Genomic DNA, 16,051 nt, shown 5'->3' on the forward strand with positions numbered 1-16,051 from the left:
GCATGATTTCAATGTCTCCAGAAGGGACTAAATAATGGCCTTTTCCCAGAATTTGAATATGGCTGACATGGATGTTTGTTTATCTTCAGTTCATGACCTTAGGTATCTGCCCCATTCAAATGATTTAAAATGAGCTTACAACTTAATATTTCACAATTTGGTCATGTTGATGGATCTCAGGCTGCTAGTATTTTATAAGTCATTGTCTGATTTGCTTTAGTCTACCACAAGGGAGTCTCTTTTGCTACACAAAATAAAAAAAAACCCCAAAACCAAAAAAACAATAAAATTGTATTATATCTTTATGAGTTCTAGTTCATTATTAACTGAGTTGATCCTTTCAAGGGAAATCATTGCCCAGCAATGATCTGTCTTCTGCTTACAAGATCTTTATGTTGACTAAAGTCGTCCAGAAGGATCTAAACAAATTTCTATTATTTAACCCTCCCCCACCCCATCAGTCTTCCAGTTTAAAATTCATCATTTTTCATTTGGACAAGGTATTTTTAACATTTAAATTATTTTTGAAGCCTTATTTTCACATCCATCATTTCTTGATCTTCTCTGCCACTGAATGTTGCCTTGTAACAAATAAACAAAGTCAATCTACAAAGTCATTATGTCTAACATTGTATATAATGGTTAGCATCCATCACCCCTTCACCATTCTCTAGGGCTGATATTATTCATTGCACTTAATCTGTGTTCAGCTGCTTATTTTTGTTTACATCATTGTAGTTTGTGTGCACACTTTCTTGATCCTACTTCTTTCACACTTCTTGGCCCTATGTGTCTTTGCATGTTTCTCTGAATTCTTCACATTTGTCATTTCTTAAAGTACAGTGACCTTCCATGACTTCCCAACTGATGAGCACTTAGTTTATTTCTACTTCTTTGCTATCGCAAAAAAAAAAATGCTGCTATGAATATTTTAGTTTGTTACATACAGGGCCTTTCTGTCAACCTGTCATTGAACTCCTTGAGGTATAATGGGACTGGCTAGGTATTTGTACCAGGTATTACTAATATGTTGGCAAAACTGAAATTCTTTTTAACAGATGCTGTCAAGTAGAAGGCTTTACTGATGCTGGTCATAATATAATTAAATTATCGAGCTAGGTAACTTAGTCCATCTCACATCTTTTAGGTCAGATTTTATATCTGAAACAAACAAATTTATATATCTCCTTATATGCTGAAAAAGCACTAGATGATTTTTTTAAAAAGTCTTAACACAGGCTAGAAGTGCTGCGGCCATTCACAGGTCTGATCCCATTCTGATAAGCACAGAAGCTTTAGTCTGCTGTTTTTCTGACCTGAGCTGGTTTGTTCCTCTTCAGGCTGGTGGCCCATTATTCCCAGGGGGCTCACCATATTTGTGTAGAGCTTTGTGTGAAAATCCAATTGGATTAGCACACTGCAGCTCAGAAATCCAGAATTCAAACAATCCACCAGGCTCAGCCTTCTCTAGGAGCAGGAATTACAGGTATGTACCACCATGCCAGTCACAAAGTTCTAAAAGTATGCCAGTAAGTTACATTCCTTTTTAGATTAGCTTCCTTTATCTTAAGCAGGAAATAGAGGCACATTGAGAATGAATGCTTATCCTAGAACCACACAACCTTTTACTGAAAGGGCAAAGGAAGTAGCCAAACATCTTTTAACCTCCAAATCTTAGCTCTTATGCCAGAACCATACTTATTTCCACAAAAGTGGCATAATTTTTTTTTTCAAAAAGGTTCATGTTTGAGAATTTGTATCAACCAAAGTAATTCTTTGAATCAGCTGGTTGTTTTCCAACAGTAGTTCATGAAAGTTAATAAAATTTATCAAGTTCTCATCTAGTTCTAAAGTGAAATTTTTATCAATTGTATAGGTACCATTTAGAACGTCTTTCTGCTAGTAAAATTCTTGGCATATTTATTTTCATGACCAAAAGTTGAAAGCAATATGGCTCTTAATGGGAAATGAGCTTTTTGCAGAAGAGTTTAGAATAAAGACAAGCTAAGTTTGAGTAAAGACCATAAAGAACTCTCAACAATATAGTTTAAATGATTTTGACTTCTCTTTAATCACTGAATTTTAGGTTTGATAATGAGCTTTATTTCATTTTTGAGTAATTCAAGAAATGCTTTTGAAACAAGCCTCATTTGTTATTTTTATTTGTACATGCTTGACTTTCCTACAAATATCTATTGGCTGAATTAAGAAAAAATATCCATTATCACAGAAACAAAGTGCTTCTTCAACCCATGGATCACAACATATAGTATTTACACAAGGCCTAAACAAACATGCACTGCTCCTCTGCCAAGAGAGTTTAAACATTAAGGCAATGACAATCCTAAGAACACATGGAATTGCTAAGTTAAGGCTTTATATGTTTAAGTTTTGAAATCCAGATTTATATCCACTCTGATCAAATCACAGTTCTTTCCTGTCATCTACCACACTGAATTCAACTGCTTCAAATGGGAAATTATTGATCATTACTAAAACCTCCTAAAATCATTGTTATGGCCTCTGTATCAGACATCTGAAATAGCTGCATAACACTATAATTTTAGTTTACATAACTGTCAGTAGTTCTCTTCTGAGATTTGGTATGTTTCTTTAAATTCTTGCTTCCTCTCTGCATAAGCATGTCTAATACAAGGACCATAAAATGGTTTTGTAAACTTAAAAAATGTGCCTGTCAAACTAAAGAATCTCCATCTCCTCAAACTTGGCTAACATTTTATGAAACCAAAGAAAAACACCAGCAATATTCTTCAATCATCTCTCTTCAGTAGCAGACATATGATGCCCTCTTTACTAAAGCCATATGCTTTTCTTCTCACACTTATATTAGGACTGTACTATTTGGTATTCTTGCCTTAAAATTTTAACAAAAAAAGCCCTCAAAATAAAATAAACATGGTGTTTAGTATAAATCTACTCCAAAATGTCCAGCCCCAAGGCACAAGTATTATTCCCTTACTACAGCATTTCATTAATAGAGAGATGTTGGCCACTGATGAAGATACAAAAATTGCTGAAGATATTAAAAAAAAAAAAGATTGTACCCTTGCCCTAATTTAGCCAAGGAGGAGAAAGAGATAAGGTTTGTGGTTTTTTTTTTCTGTTTTTAAAGCAGGGCAGGATTCCTTAACATCAAGAGGAGATAAAACTCAAATCCATTTTGTTTGCTTTGGGAAGTAGCTCTTGAGCACCACTCAGTCTATGACACTTAGAGAATCAATGTGAGATTATTTATGAAAAATTCCAATCTGGATCAATAAATGATTTGAGAGTTTTGCTTTTGCTATTGTTGTCAGGTGACAATAACTTTCAACAGATTTAACACCACTTTCTATCTATCATTTTCTTTTAAATTGTTATAGGAGAGTCCCTTGTGGAAAAGCACAGAGAGACTGTCCATTTTTAAAGTACTGAACATCTATGTAGTAACTCAGAGTAGTCACTGTATCTTTTGTACAGTAATTATTTTAATAGGTAAAGACTGAAACAGGGCTGCTGTTTTTTTTTTAATTCCATAGGTTAGAAAACAGATGGTGAAGTTCCCAAACCAAAAAATTAAAAAAAATGTGGCTGTCATTACCATAAATCTAGCTGCATATATCTGATACAGCCTGCTAGGGTAGGGATTAGGAAGCATCTGTCCACCCTAAACACTAGCTTCAAGAACCAACAGGAATTTTGAGTCAACGTTGTTCAAAAGTTTTAAGTGCAAAACCCCCAAAATATTTAGTTTCTTTTTTCCCCTAGTAAAGCACTTTCTATTCTTAAAGACCAAAATGTTTTGAAAGCATAACAAAAATAGGCTATAGTCCAGAAGCAGGTAGACTTGGTTTCAGTGAAATAGTTCTATGTGAATTTTCAATGTGTAAAGGAAAACACAAGAACTATGATAGCTATTACTGTCAACAAAGTAGTAACAGTGAGCAACTAAAAAATAATAATTTATAGACACTGACACTTTATAAAACACATACAAGTTTCATGTTAACAAATACAAGAGGCAAAGTATCATGAGGAAACTGCTAAGGGACTGCATAAGATCAGTTACATTCAACACCGATAGACCACTGTCGTCCTCCATTTTTTCATTTTCTCACCTCAAAGGGAAGTTTCCAAATGTTTTACCCTCCGCTTGGACTCATGTCTTAGAAGTTTGACACAGAACACAGTTCAGCACATGTCTGTGTTTCTACAGAACTGAACTGAGACTCCATCGTATTCCAGGCCAAATCAGCCAAAAGAAAGTCATCCATTGCAGTCTGAGTTTCATTGCTGGTAAAGAATAAATTCCCAAGGGTTTCAAAACCACTATTCATAGTCTGGGTTTCTGTACTATTCAACTGGACTTTTTCCAAGCCAGGTATATTTTTATCAACAGAGAGTCCTTCAGTTTGAGTTTCTGTGTCAGATGAATCAGTACTTACGGAAAAGCTAGAGTGCTTCAGAATATTTGCCAGAGGCAGATGAGGACTAGTATCGAAGAAGAAGTTTAAATCTGTCTGTGTTTGAGTATCAAACATTTCCAGGCCGAGGAAGCTGGAACTCCCCTTACAACTGTAAGACTGAGCAGTGCTGTCTGCCAGTAAGAAGTCCGTTTGGGTTTCTATATCCAGAGATTCCAAGACTGGTTCAGTGTTTATGTTGCTAGGGTCACTCTCTTCTGTTTGAGTTTGGATATTTGAAGCTGAAAGAAACTCTTCAATGTCAAAATCAATGCCTGGGTTCTGGGCTGACCCAGATGACAGCTGAGGATCAGCCCCGGTATTACTGTCAGATAGGAGACTACGGCTATCCAAAGTTTGGCCAGGCAGACTACCAGACAGTATGTTTTCCAGATCACTTAACAAATCTATTGTCTGGGTTTGGTTATCAGTCATGTTTTGAGATGGGAGTATATTATTTTGTGTGCTGAAGTTCATAACAGGTGTAGATTTTACAACATCTTGACTCAAATTCTTACAGCCATCCTGAGGTAACAAACTGTGAGATACAGGGGCAGTGACTAAACTACTGTTTGCAATGTTTGGGGTAGAAACATTGTATGCATGGACATTCTCAAAAATATCATTACACATGACAGCTTGGTTCATCGACATTGCAGCATCTGCTGAACTCTGGATTCCACTGGTCTGCGTTTCTCTAGAGATCCCACATGGCTGGAGACAGGCATGAGTAAAGGTATCTGTCTGTGCTGCTATAGATGAAGTTACCTTAGAACTAGGTAAGAATGTTTGAGTCTGAACATTGATGGGAAGACAAACTTGAGAACCAAATGTTAAATCTGTTTGAGAACAAGAAGATACAGAGGAATCAGCAGGGGCCCAAGGTGAAGGTGACATGAGGGTTTGTGAAGTATAAGATACATCTGTCTGTACATTGATGGAAGAAATTTTATTCTTTTGACACACATTTCCTAGTTCTTGTAAAGCATTAGTTGGGTTTTTGCCCAAATTCACTTGTACACCTGTACTAATAGGCTCCACAGCAACAGGACTGACTATTTTTGAAAGTGGTAAAGTTTCCTTAAGTGAGAAACCCTCTGGATCCAATCCTAGTATCAAAGTGCCTATCGACAAAGGAAGCAAATGAACGGTGCTTGTGGCAGACCCTTGATTATCAACACCAACCACCATAGGCTGGACCGAAGAGTCTGCTGCAGGCACAAAGATAGGCAGATGTGAAAACTGCATAACAGGAAGCTTAACCAAAGCCACTTTGGGCTTTGGCAAAAGCAACTTCGGAGTGTATCTTGGAGGTGTAAGGGTTTGCTTCCTGGCATTAGAGCTACAGGAATCTTCAAAAGAAGCTACCAGCTTTATCTCTGAAGTTTCCAAGTCTTGAGTGTCTGTTCCAGTAGTTGGTTTATTGATCAGTGATTCAAGTGCCTTCTCAGACAACTGCTGATTATGCAGAGAGTTTTCCATTTTCCTTTTCTTACCAGGTGGGTCCCTAAAAGCATTAATAGAATTAAAAAAAATTATTCTAAAATCCATGCCGGTGACTCATCCTCAACAACTTTTGTTATTATTGTTCAATCAATCCTTCAGAACAGAGGACAACTACTTTTGCCTAGGAAAGGCTATCTATATTCCCTGCCTCCACTTTCTTACCTCTCACTTACTTCTTAACCCCTTGCAATCTGTCTTCTGGCCCTACCACTCCACCAAAACGATCTTTTCCACAGACACCCATGATTTCTTTATTGCTATAAACTGATGACCTTTTCTCAGCCTTCATCCTTCTTGACATCTCTAAAGCATCTGACACTGCTGACCACTCTCAACAGTCTTCTCTGAGTTTTCATGAAACTATTTGCTCTCTTCTAATTGTCCTCCTCTACTTGCATGGGCATATCCCAGGGCTCTGTCCTGGTCCTCTTCTCCTTCTACACTTTCTAGGGATTTCATCAGTTCCAACAGGTTCAGTGACCATCTCTATGAACACGACTTCATCTAGTTCAGCCCTCTTACCTCTTACTTTAACTACTACAGTAGCCTCTTAATTGGTATCCCTGCATAAAGTCTTTCCTATCTTCAACTTATCCTTCGTGTGGCTGCCAAAATTGATGCTACTAAAATACAGGTCTATAAGTACCTCTTCCCAATCAGTGTGAATTTATTCTGTCTATAGATGCTGTATTTATTTAGCTGTGAACATGCTGTTACCCCCCCTCCCCCCAGTATATCAAAGCTCTTTGTGGGCTAGGCTTGTCTATCTTATCTTTGTATTTGCAGAGCCTGGCCAGATAGCAGGCCCTTAACAAATGGTTGCTGACTGAATGACTGAATGAATCCCTTCAGATAGATCTCCTAAAGGGCTGGTCTTGCTGAGGTGAGCAGACGAACAAGAAAATGTAACGCAATGAGAGGGAGCAGGCTCCTTTAAACATAAAGATAGTGAAAGCCATCTGTGATTTTGTGAGTGTGGAGACTCCTCTCACCATCCTGTCGATAACCTAGTAGGAACATTTTAGAGAATTGCCTGAGGCTTAGAAGCCTGAAAAATGCACCCACCAGTGCAAGAGGCAAATTTGAACTTAAGTCTTCCTCATCCACGTCCAGTGGTCTGTCCATGAGAGGCCGCGCTACCTCTTAGTGAGACTCACAGATTAATTTTAAAACCTACCACGTAATGGAATACTTTTCATCTCTAAATTTTGTACTAATATATAAATTGCAACATACTAAAATAATTTACCAATCCACACTGTAACATCTATAACCCCTATAACTTCTGGAAGCAGAGTGGTCTAGTATAACATCTTCCAATCTATAAGCCACAAAGGACCCTGAAGGCAGGTGGCAGAAAGAAATCAAAGAGCTGAAACAGCTATGGCACATTTAAAAGGCCTTACTTTGAGAAGCTCCTCTCTGCCTAGCTGCAAATTGTCTCTTTTTCAATCACCGCCCCAGAATAACTAGCTCTGTAGAAGAGAAGGGCTTGATCCTACCCATCTGCTTCACAGTTCTATCATACTTCATTTCCTCATACCTGTGCTCTGCAGGGATCTCATGGCCAGTTCGATAAATGTGTGACTGCAATGCTGTTCTGCTGGCATACGGGCAGCCACATGTGCACTGGAAAGTCTTGCCACAATCCTCTGCATGTCGTTTTAAGTCCCATTCAGTACCATAAGAGTTGCTACATTTATCACATTTATGCTTCTTTTCAGCGTGCATTTTCATAAAGTGCTAAAACATGAGAACAAAAATTTAAAATAACTGATTAAAATGTTAAACAGTAAACTTAATGACAACAAGCATGATTTTAGATGGGGAAAACCAATGGTAGTCAAATAGGGGCAGGATTTCGGAAGGCACATAAATGACAATTCACCACATACCTTTCTCCACCTAATTATTTTATTTATACAGGGTGTCTCAAAAGTCTTAGCGTAGTTTTAAGCTATTAAAGTTTTACACTGCACTAAGATTTTTGAGATACCCTGTGTATTTGTGGAGGGCAGGGAAAGGGGAGAAGGAAAAAGTTACTGATATCTACTACTGTTTCTAGGACCAAAGCTATCCTGTTAAGATTCTAAATATGTTCCTTCATCCTCTCTGATCACTCCCTTCCCTCCTTTCCCTTCTCCACAATCTTTGGTACTCCCACCTTTCACCCTGGAGACACCTGCCTTGAGCACTTTTTAAATGGGGGTGACATCCCCATCCTCTAAGAGAGACTTCTCTTCTGAGATGGTCCCCATGACCTGGGACATACCTTGCTCACATTACATATTCTGTGAGACAAAGACACGTCCTAAACATGCATTCACCTCACCCCTTGACATCCTGGATCACTCTCATCTCTCAAAACCTATTCCGAGTCCTCCTCCCATCCCATTTTATGCCAATATTTCCCTACTTCAGTCCTGAAAACACTCCCCAAAACATCCCTTTCTAATACCTGCACCTTCTCCACTGGGATGCTGCCTGTTGCATGCTAACAAACTTTCTCCTACAGAATGTCTTAGTCTATTGCTAGTTTGTAATAACAGAAACATATTATATTAACATTTATCATTCTTCCCAGAAAAGTAGTTAAAAAAATTAAAATACCTGTTTTACAAGAGAAAACTGTGAAAATGGCCTGTCAGGACCTCTAGGGCATCCTTTAATAGGGCAACAATAGAATTTTGGTGTCGTTTTTAAGTCCTTTCTTACTGTTGGATTTATTATTCCGTCCTGTAAAAGATGCAATTTTATATTTAAATTATGTTGTCAAAAGTCAATAGAACTGAATATTTTTTACTTCCACCCCTTCCAACTCCCTTTAGTATTCTTTAGTCTGCATTCCACCACTCCTAGATCCTTCCTTCCTCTCAAGGCACTTAGCTGTATGTTCAGTTTTATTCAGATAGCCAGTCTCTCCAAATAAATATTAACTTATCTGAGGACAGGACCTATTTTCTGTTTCTTGGTACCCCTTGCACCCAGCACATTGCCTTGCATAAGGACTGATATAATATTTGATATCTTATAGCAATTTAAAGCTTGCAGAGTACTTTCCATACATTATCTATTTTTATCTCTGAAATAACTATTAGTTATATACTATAGATATTGTTTACCTCCTTACAGAAGAAAAAACTAAGGCTCTGAGAGTTAAGTAATTTGCCCTCAGCTAATAAGTATTGGAGGTGGCATCCAAACTCTGGTCTTTCCTACTTAAGTATAGGACCAATAGTCTTTACATATGCTATAAGTAACACTACTGCTGTTGCTAGTTTGTCTTCCAAAATCTTCCAAATCTTCCAAAATCCAAACAGGCTCATCCAAGATAAACAATGCCTTGGATCACTGAATCACTCTGGAAAGGAAATCTAGCTGAACAATACGACTCATTTGCTACAAGAGTTTTATTTTACACTATACACTAGCACCTGAGGGCTTCAATTACTATCCACTGACTTGATTCTTCATTACAATATCTCACTACCCAGTCTCACTAATCCATGTACTTTTTAATATTTATTTTTCATTATTCTTTTATCATACTTATCCTTCTAGTTTAACATATGTATGTGAGTATTGCTGATATAAATGGAAATATGGAATGATGAGTATGTTAACGTGAGGAGAATGAAGGATGATGAGACTATGAATAAACAGACCCACACACAGTCAGCTGCCCAAATGTTCAGCCTGACCCAGACCTGTAACAGACCTGCTTAGCCACAGGGCCATTAAAGCTAACTCAGATCAAGTCTGCTTCCATATTGTTATTTCCTTGCCTTAACCTTCAAAGGCTAGTTGTATAACACTGCTTAGTTCGTTTTCTATGTAAAGACTAGTTCTTCATTATACAACCATTTCTAACCTCCTTCTTCTCAATCCAGTTCCCTGGATCTCAGGGAGCAGCTAGGTGGCGAAATGGATATGTGGTGTAGAGTGCCAGGCCCAGAATCTGGAAGACCCGAGTTTAAATTTGGCCTCAGACACTTACTAGCTGAAGACATGGTCATGTTCCTGGGCAAGTCACTTAACTCTGTTTCCATAAGTTTCATCATATGTAAAATAAGCTGGAGAAGGAAACAGCCCCCCCCCAAAAAAAAAGAAAAAAAAAAGAAATACCACTCCACTACCTTTGCTAAGGAAATCCCAAATGGGATCCCAAAGAGTTGGACATGACTGAAGAACAATAAAGATCTCAGGCACCTTTTTTCTTTTCTTTGACTATGGCTGCATGAATGAGAGTCAGTGTATTTGTGAGATTTTCTGTGCTATATCTGTTGTGTATACAAACCATACATAGAAAGAGATCATGTTTCTGAGGTACTTTCAATGAATGGGGTATATATGTCATAAAATTAGCATGTGAGAATTAGGATTCCAAGAAAGAAAGAAATATTTTGGAGAGAAATGCACGTGATCTGTGCAGTAAGCAGAAAGAGTTCTGGATTTAGAGACAGAAGACTTGGGCTTGAGTTCTGGCTCTGTCTCTTAGTTTTTAGTGTGACTTTGGAGAAGTCATTTTTGCTGTCTGGGTTTTCTCTAAAATGAGGACATTGAACTAGATTATTTTGTACAGTGAGAAAAGTGCTGGATTTGAAGTCAGAGGGCCTAAATTTGAATCCTGGCTCTACTTAATGATCTCTGGCAAGTCACATCTCAAGGATTCAGTTTCTTTCTCTATTCAATGGAGGTGTTGGACTAGATGACTTCTAAAGGCCCTTTCAACTCAAAACTTATGATCTCTAATGTCTTTTGCAGTTTTAATAGTCAGTTAATACAAAAGAAAAAGGAAGAAGGCCAAAAATGAAAAGTGGACAAGAGAAGACCTGAATGCAAAAGGGGCCATGTGGCCGAAGGGAAATCATGTTTCATCATTCCTTTCTGGAAACTCCTAAAAGGAACAGTTTATTCTTTTAATTTTTACTATAAATTTATAACAAATCAAGTCTAAGCTCCATCTATAGCTTCCCCAAATAACTTGGAAGCCTCCTTTCTTTGTTTTTCTAGCAAACTATTTCTAAAAATTCTGGAAGCCACATTTTAAAATATAAAGGAAGTTTACAGGTACTCAAAGCACTATCCTCCTCCCCTTCTCCCTAAACATAATGAATAAAGAATGCTTAGCAGTCAAGCAATGGGCACTTTTGCCTTCTCTTCACTGAATCACTAGCTTCCAATTTCCATGGAAGCCCTCTGCTGCAGAGAAAGCTGAGCTTGGATAGATTTCCAGTTTTCCTTATAGGCATGAAATATGGACAAGAATTTAAAAAACAAACAAAAAACAGACCAAAAACACTGAACACAAGCAAGCAACATAGACTCAACTCTTACAGATGTAGGGGAGTGGGGGAAGGAAGGTATTAATGACTCATATTTTTTTAAGGGGGGAGGAATATTTGAGGAAAGAATAGCATAAAATAAGGACAAATTGACTAGGCAATGACTAACTGAATGAGTAATATGTAAATATAAAATAATTTATAACCAGGACCCCAAAAAGATAAAAAGAAATTTATGCTGAATATTAAGAAAACTTCCCCAGTTCAGGTCTACTATAAAGAGTGGTAGGCATATATTAAGTAGATAACCTCCTTTACCTACACCCACCTAGGAAGCAGTCTGAGAGTAGGTGGTTCCTGCTTTCCACTGAAAGAAGCTCATCTAACTCAGAAAAGGGGGTTGCATAAATTGCATGGGCTTTCCTGCAGACAAAATGGGCCTGAAAGGCCAAATCTGAAATGTAGCTAAAAGACAGCTACTTTAAAAGCAGCCTTCCAAACTCCAGGAGAGATTATTATGAGATGCAAGTTGAAATGACACGCTCAAAAATCACATTTTCTCCCAAAGTATCCTTTTCCCTCTCAGATTCATTAAATTTACTATATTGCTAGTGACTGGCCTCTTGCAGTTTTCTTTTTATTTCATGTTCATTTTTTTTAAATGAAATTTTTGAAAATGGGTAAATATACCTGTATTCTTGAACTACCTCTGAAAAACAGTTCTTAGAAAATAACTGTTTAGCTTAAATCTTTAGAGGCACATCTATCTCTACAACAATGGCACAGCCTAGTATAATGGGAAAAACACAGCACTTAAAACTCAGAAAACCCATAGTCAAGAGTATTGGAGTAAATGTAAGTCATTTACTACCTGTGTGATCTTAGGCAAGTCACTTCACTTCTGTTAAAAATAAATATTGGAGCTTAATACTTGTACTAACTCCCAGGGGTGTTACGAAGGAAGTTCTGTAAACCTTAACAGGCCATAAAATTATGATTATTATTGTAATTCCACAGAGAAGGGCTAAACCCAAGCCATTAAAAAGGTATGTCCTGGGAGAAATATGCCAACTAATATCTAGGAGGAACCAGGGCCTAGCATTTCCCTTTCATCTCCAAGTCATGTGACCTTCTTACTCCCAGTGGAACCAAGGACTCCCAAGGACCCCACCACAGGGTTCCCCTAAGCTATGCTGCTGTGCTTACAGCCCTGTCCCCTTCATTCTCCCATTTTTACCTCTAGTTCCCCGTTCTATAGTCTTCCCCAACAGAATTAAGCTCCTGGAAGCCAAGGACTAATTTGCTTGTTTTTAATTTCCCCAGCACTGCGCCAAACTTAGAGAAGTCAGTGCTTAAAATATGCATTTTCATTTATTCACATTGCCTCGAAATTTGTTGCAATTCCTTGAAAACTGCAGCACAAAGATGAGCTGGAGTAATCCATAGAATTAAATGACCAGAATCCTTGGCTATCTAAAACAAAGCCACTTGAGATAATAACAGAGGTCAGTTAAAGAAAACTATCAATCCTTTCTGAGAACACTTTAGTATCTTTCTCACTTTAAATTTAAGTCTAAAACCACTCTAATTTCTCATCTTTGGACTAACAATCATTATTTTCTCAGCCTGGTAAGGTAGTACTCCCACATTATCTCATTAGGATTCTGAAACCACCTAGCTAGCCCCTACCTTTTCCAGTTTTCTTACACCTTACCTCCCCCGCCCCCAAGATACTGGACTGGGCATTTTCCATGCCTGAAAGACTCTTCCCTCCTCATCTCTGCCTCCTGGCTTCCCTAAAGACCCAGCTAAAATTCCACTTTCCACAAGTTTTTTTTATTCCTTTTAATATTAGTGCCATTCCTCTAGTGATTTTCTCCAATTTATCTCGCATGTATCTTGTCTGTACCTAGTTGTTTTCATGTTGTCTCCCTTATTAAACTGAGCTCCTTGAGAGGAGGAACTGTCTTTTGCCTTAGTATTCCCATTTTAGCCCATTGCCTTGTTCAGAAAAGGCACTTAATAAGTCCTTACTGACTTTAGTTCCTATACTGGACTATGGTCCTCGAACAGCAGGTACCTCGTTGCTGTCCTGACAACCAGTCTCTCCCCTCCCAAAAATGAGATGAAGCCTAGGTTACACTCGCTTTGTGTATTTAAACCTGACTCTCATAGAGCCAAGTACAAGAAGCCAACAATAAAATAGCTTTCTTCCAGCGGACTTATCCGCAGACCACCCTGCCTGCCAACACCCCAGGTCCAGGTAAATGCAGACAGGCCAGTGGAGGAAGGGAGAATCGGGCCTGGATGGGCGCCCCCAAACGAAATGCCTCCTCCACAGATCCCACCGTGCTCACAACCTCCCCCCCCCGTCCTCGGAGGGCACTTTGTTTACACCTCTGTAGTGCCGTTATTTAGTGTTGGTGAGCACCGTAACCACCGCCGTTTGGTGGTCCAGGCCTCACCTGTGGCTGGGCGCTTTACCAGGGACACTGCGAGGTTGGGCGAAGAGGGGGAACGAGGGGCACTGGCGGGCCAGATCAGGGCTGGAGCTGCCGCGACGCTGTACACAGTGGGAGCCTAATAGTGTTTGCAGAGGAGAGCAGAGCTTTGCCGGGTGCGGGGGGGCATGCCAGGCCGGGGAGGGGAGGCATGCCAGGCCGGGGCTGGCTACTCGGGGCCCCGACCCTCGCCGTCCCCAGGGAGGGGCGTGAGTGCGTGTGTGGCGATGACAGGGCCAGTCCGGCGGGGGCGGATGGGGCCTCACCTGCAGGCGGTGGCTCTTCACCAGGTGCATGTTGAGCGCGGGCCCATTGGGCAGGATCTTGCCGCAGCCGCGCACTGTGCACAGAATGTTGGTGCGCACGGCCCGGGACAGCTCCGACACCGACGGCCGGATCAGCTCGCCCGCAGGAGTCGGGCTTGGGGTCGCGGCGGAGGGCTGCCGCTTTCCCCCGGCCGTCCTAGCCCGGCTTCCTCGCAAACCCGCTTCGAATCCCCACCGGCCCGAGGTCGCGTAGGTGGCGGCATCTCCCCTACTGGCCCGGCTCGCGGCCGGGTCTGAAGCCGGAGCCAGTAGTGGGGCTGGGGTCAGATCCGCGGACGGTGCCGCTGCGTCCGTAGCCGCCATGTTTACCTTCGCGGCAAGCCAGCCCTGCTGGGGCCGCCTTGCTCCCCGGCACTTCCGAGAAGGGCGGGGGCCCGCCGCCTCAGCCAACCAACAAGAGCTCCTGGAATACGTCACCATCCCCCCCCCGTGTCACCGCCCCTGCCGCAGAGCCCTTTAGGGAAGGCGGGACGGAGGGCGTGGCCTGTGGTCTCCTGCAGGCGGGACTTCGCTCCAGCTGTTCTCACAGTCTTCAGTCTCCCAGTTCCAGGCACCCCTTAGAAAGGATCTCTTCTCCTTCCGAGGTCATCACCTTATCCTAAATGAGGAATTATGTTACCTTTGTATCACTTGGTCCTAGGAGGCAGTGCAGTTAATTGTCTTTATATATAACTCCAATTTATATAAATTATATTTGAATAGTGTTGCATGGACGAAGGATCAGGAGACCTGGAATCGAATCCTAGCGCCACACTTGCTAGTTACATGTAATTGTTCACTGCCTTAAATCTTAATTCCCTGATTCTGTAAAATGGGGAAAGTAAGGTTAGAAACAGAAGGAAAGGGTCCAGGTACAGAAAAATATTTTTAGTGCCATTCTAGTACCAAGTAGGAGTAAAGTGTCCATCAATTATGTAATGGCTGAAAAAATTGTGCTATAGGAATGTAATGCAATTACCTTCTTACTCTACAGTAAGAAATGGATGTAAAAACCAGAAAAAATTTGGGAAGGATTTATATGAATTGATGAAGTGAACAGGACTGAGTGAACAATTTACAAAACAATCACAATATTGTAGAGGAAAACAACACTGAAAGATTTAAGCTTTCTGATCAATGCAGTGACCAATACTGTCCTTTAGAGGACTGATGGTCAAACATGTCTCCCATCTCTCAACAGAAAGGTGGTGGATTTTAAGTGCAGAATGAGGCAAATATTTTCAGATAACGGCCAATGTGTTGATTTGTTTTGCTTAACTAAATTCTTTACTTACAAGAGAAGGCTGGGGTGGGGGAGGAAGAAGTGACATAAAAAAAGGAAAGTGAAAAAACACTTTTTAAAAATGAGAGGCAATAGTATTTGTTCAGTCTATCTCAGGATTGTGAAGAAAACACCTTGTAAACCTTGGAGTGCTACAGAAATCACAGATCATACATCTAGAAGGAACCTTAGTGGCCACCTTGTCCAACACCTTCATTTTACAGATGAAGAACTGAGGCTCAGAGAGGGTAAGGTACTTGTGCCCAAGGTCACAAAAGTAGGAAGTAGCGGAGACAGGATTTGAATCCTGATCCTCTGTTTAAAATCCAGACATTTTTTCTCTATGCCATGGAAGCTACTACACTAGGGTAGGGGAACCTGTGGCCTCGAGGCCACAAGTGGCCTTCTAAGTCCTTGGGTGTGACCTTTTGACCAAGTCCAAGCTTTACAGAACAAATCCTTTTATTAAGCGAATTTGTTCTGTGAAGTTTAGATTCAGTCAAAGGGCTGCACTTGAGGACCTAGAGGGCCACTTGTGGCCTCGAGACTGCAGGTTCCCCACCCCTGTATTTTTACTCTTTGTTCAAGTCGGTTACTTCTGAGCATAACAACTTGACATTTTGGTTTATAATACATTAACATTTGTCTGCCTGAGGCATCAGCTTGTTATATGGGCCATGCCATGATACTATAAGGGCAATAACAAAAA

At 40.2% G+C, this 16,051-nt stretch overlaps 1 protein-coding gene across 1 annotated transcript; it reads right to left on the reverse strand.

Moving 5' to 3' along the window:
* Positions 1-2,052: 2,052 nt before the first annotated feature.
* ATMIN (ATM interactor) lies at positions 2,053-14,441 on the reverse strand. The gene is made up of 4 exons (XM_020992702.2): positions 14,022-14,441; positions 8,580-8,705; positions 7,513-7,712; positions 2,053-5,970 (listed from the first exon to the last, which is right to left on the reverse strand). The coding sequence occupies exons 1-4, from the start codon at positions 14,382-14,384 to the stop codon at positions 4,167-4,169; spliced, it is 2,493 nt and encodes an 830-aa protein (XP_020848361.1). The 5' UTR covers positions 14,385-14,441; the 3' UTR covers positions 2,053-4,166.
* Between the last annotated feature and the right edge of the window lie 1,610 nt (positions 14,442-16,051).

The sequence above is a fragment of the Phascolarctos cinereus genome, unplaced genomic scaffold, assembly GCF_003287225.1.
Source record: "Phascolarctos cinereus isolate Bilbo 61053 unplaced genomic scaffold, phaCin_HiC Scaffold_2;HRSCAF=192, whole genome shotgun sequence".
NCBI classification, from domain to species: Eukaryota; Metazoa; Chordata; class Mammalia; order Diprotodontia; family Phascolarctidae; genus Phascolarctos; species Phascolarctos cinereus.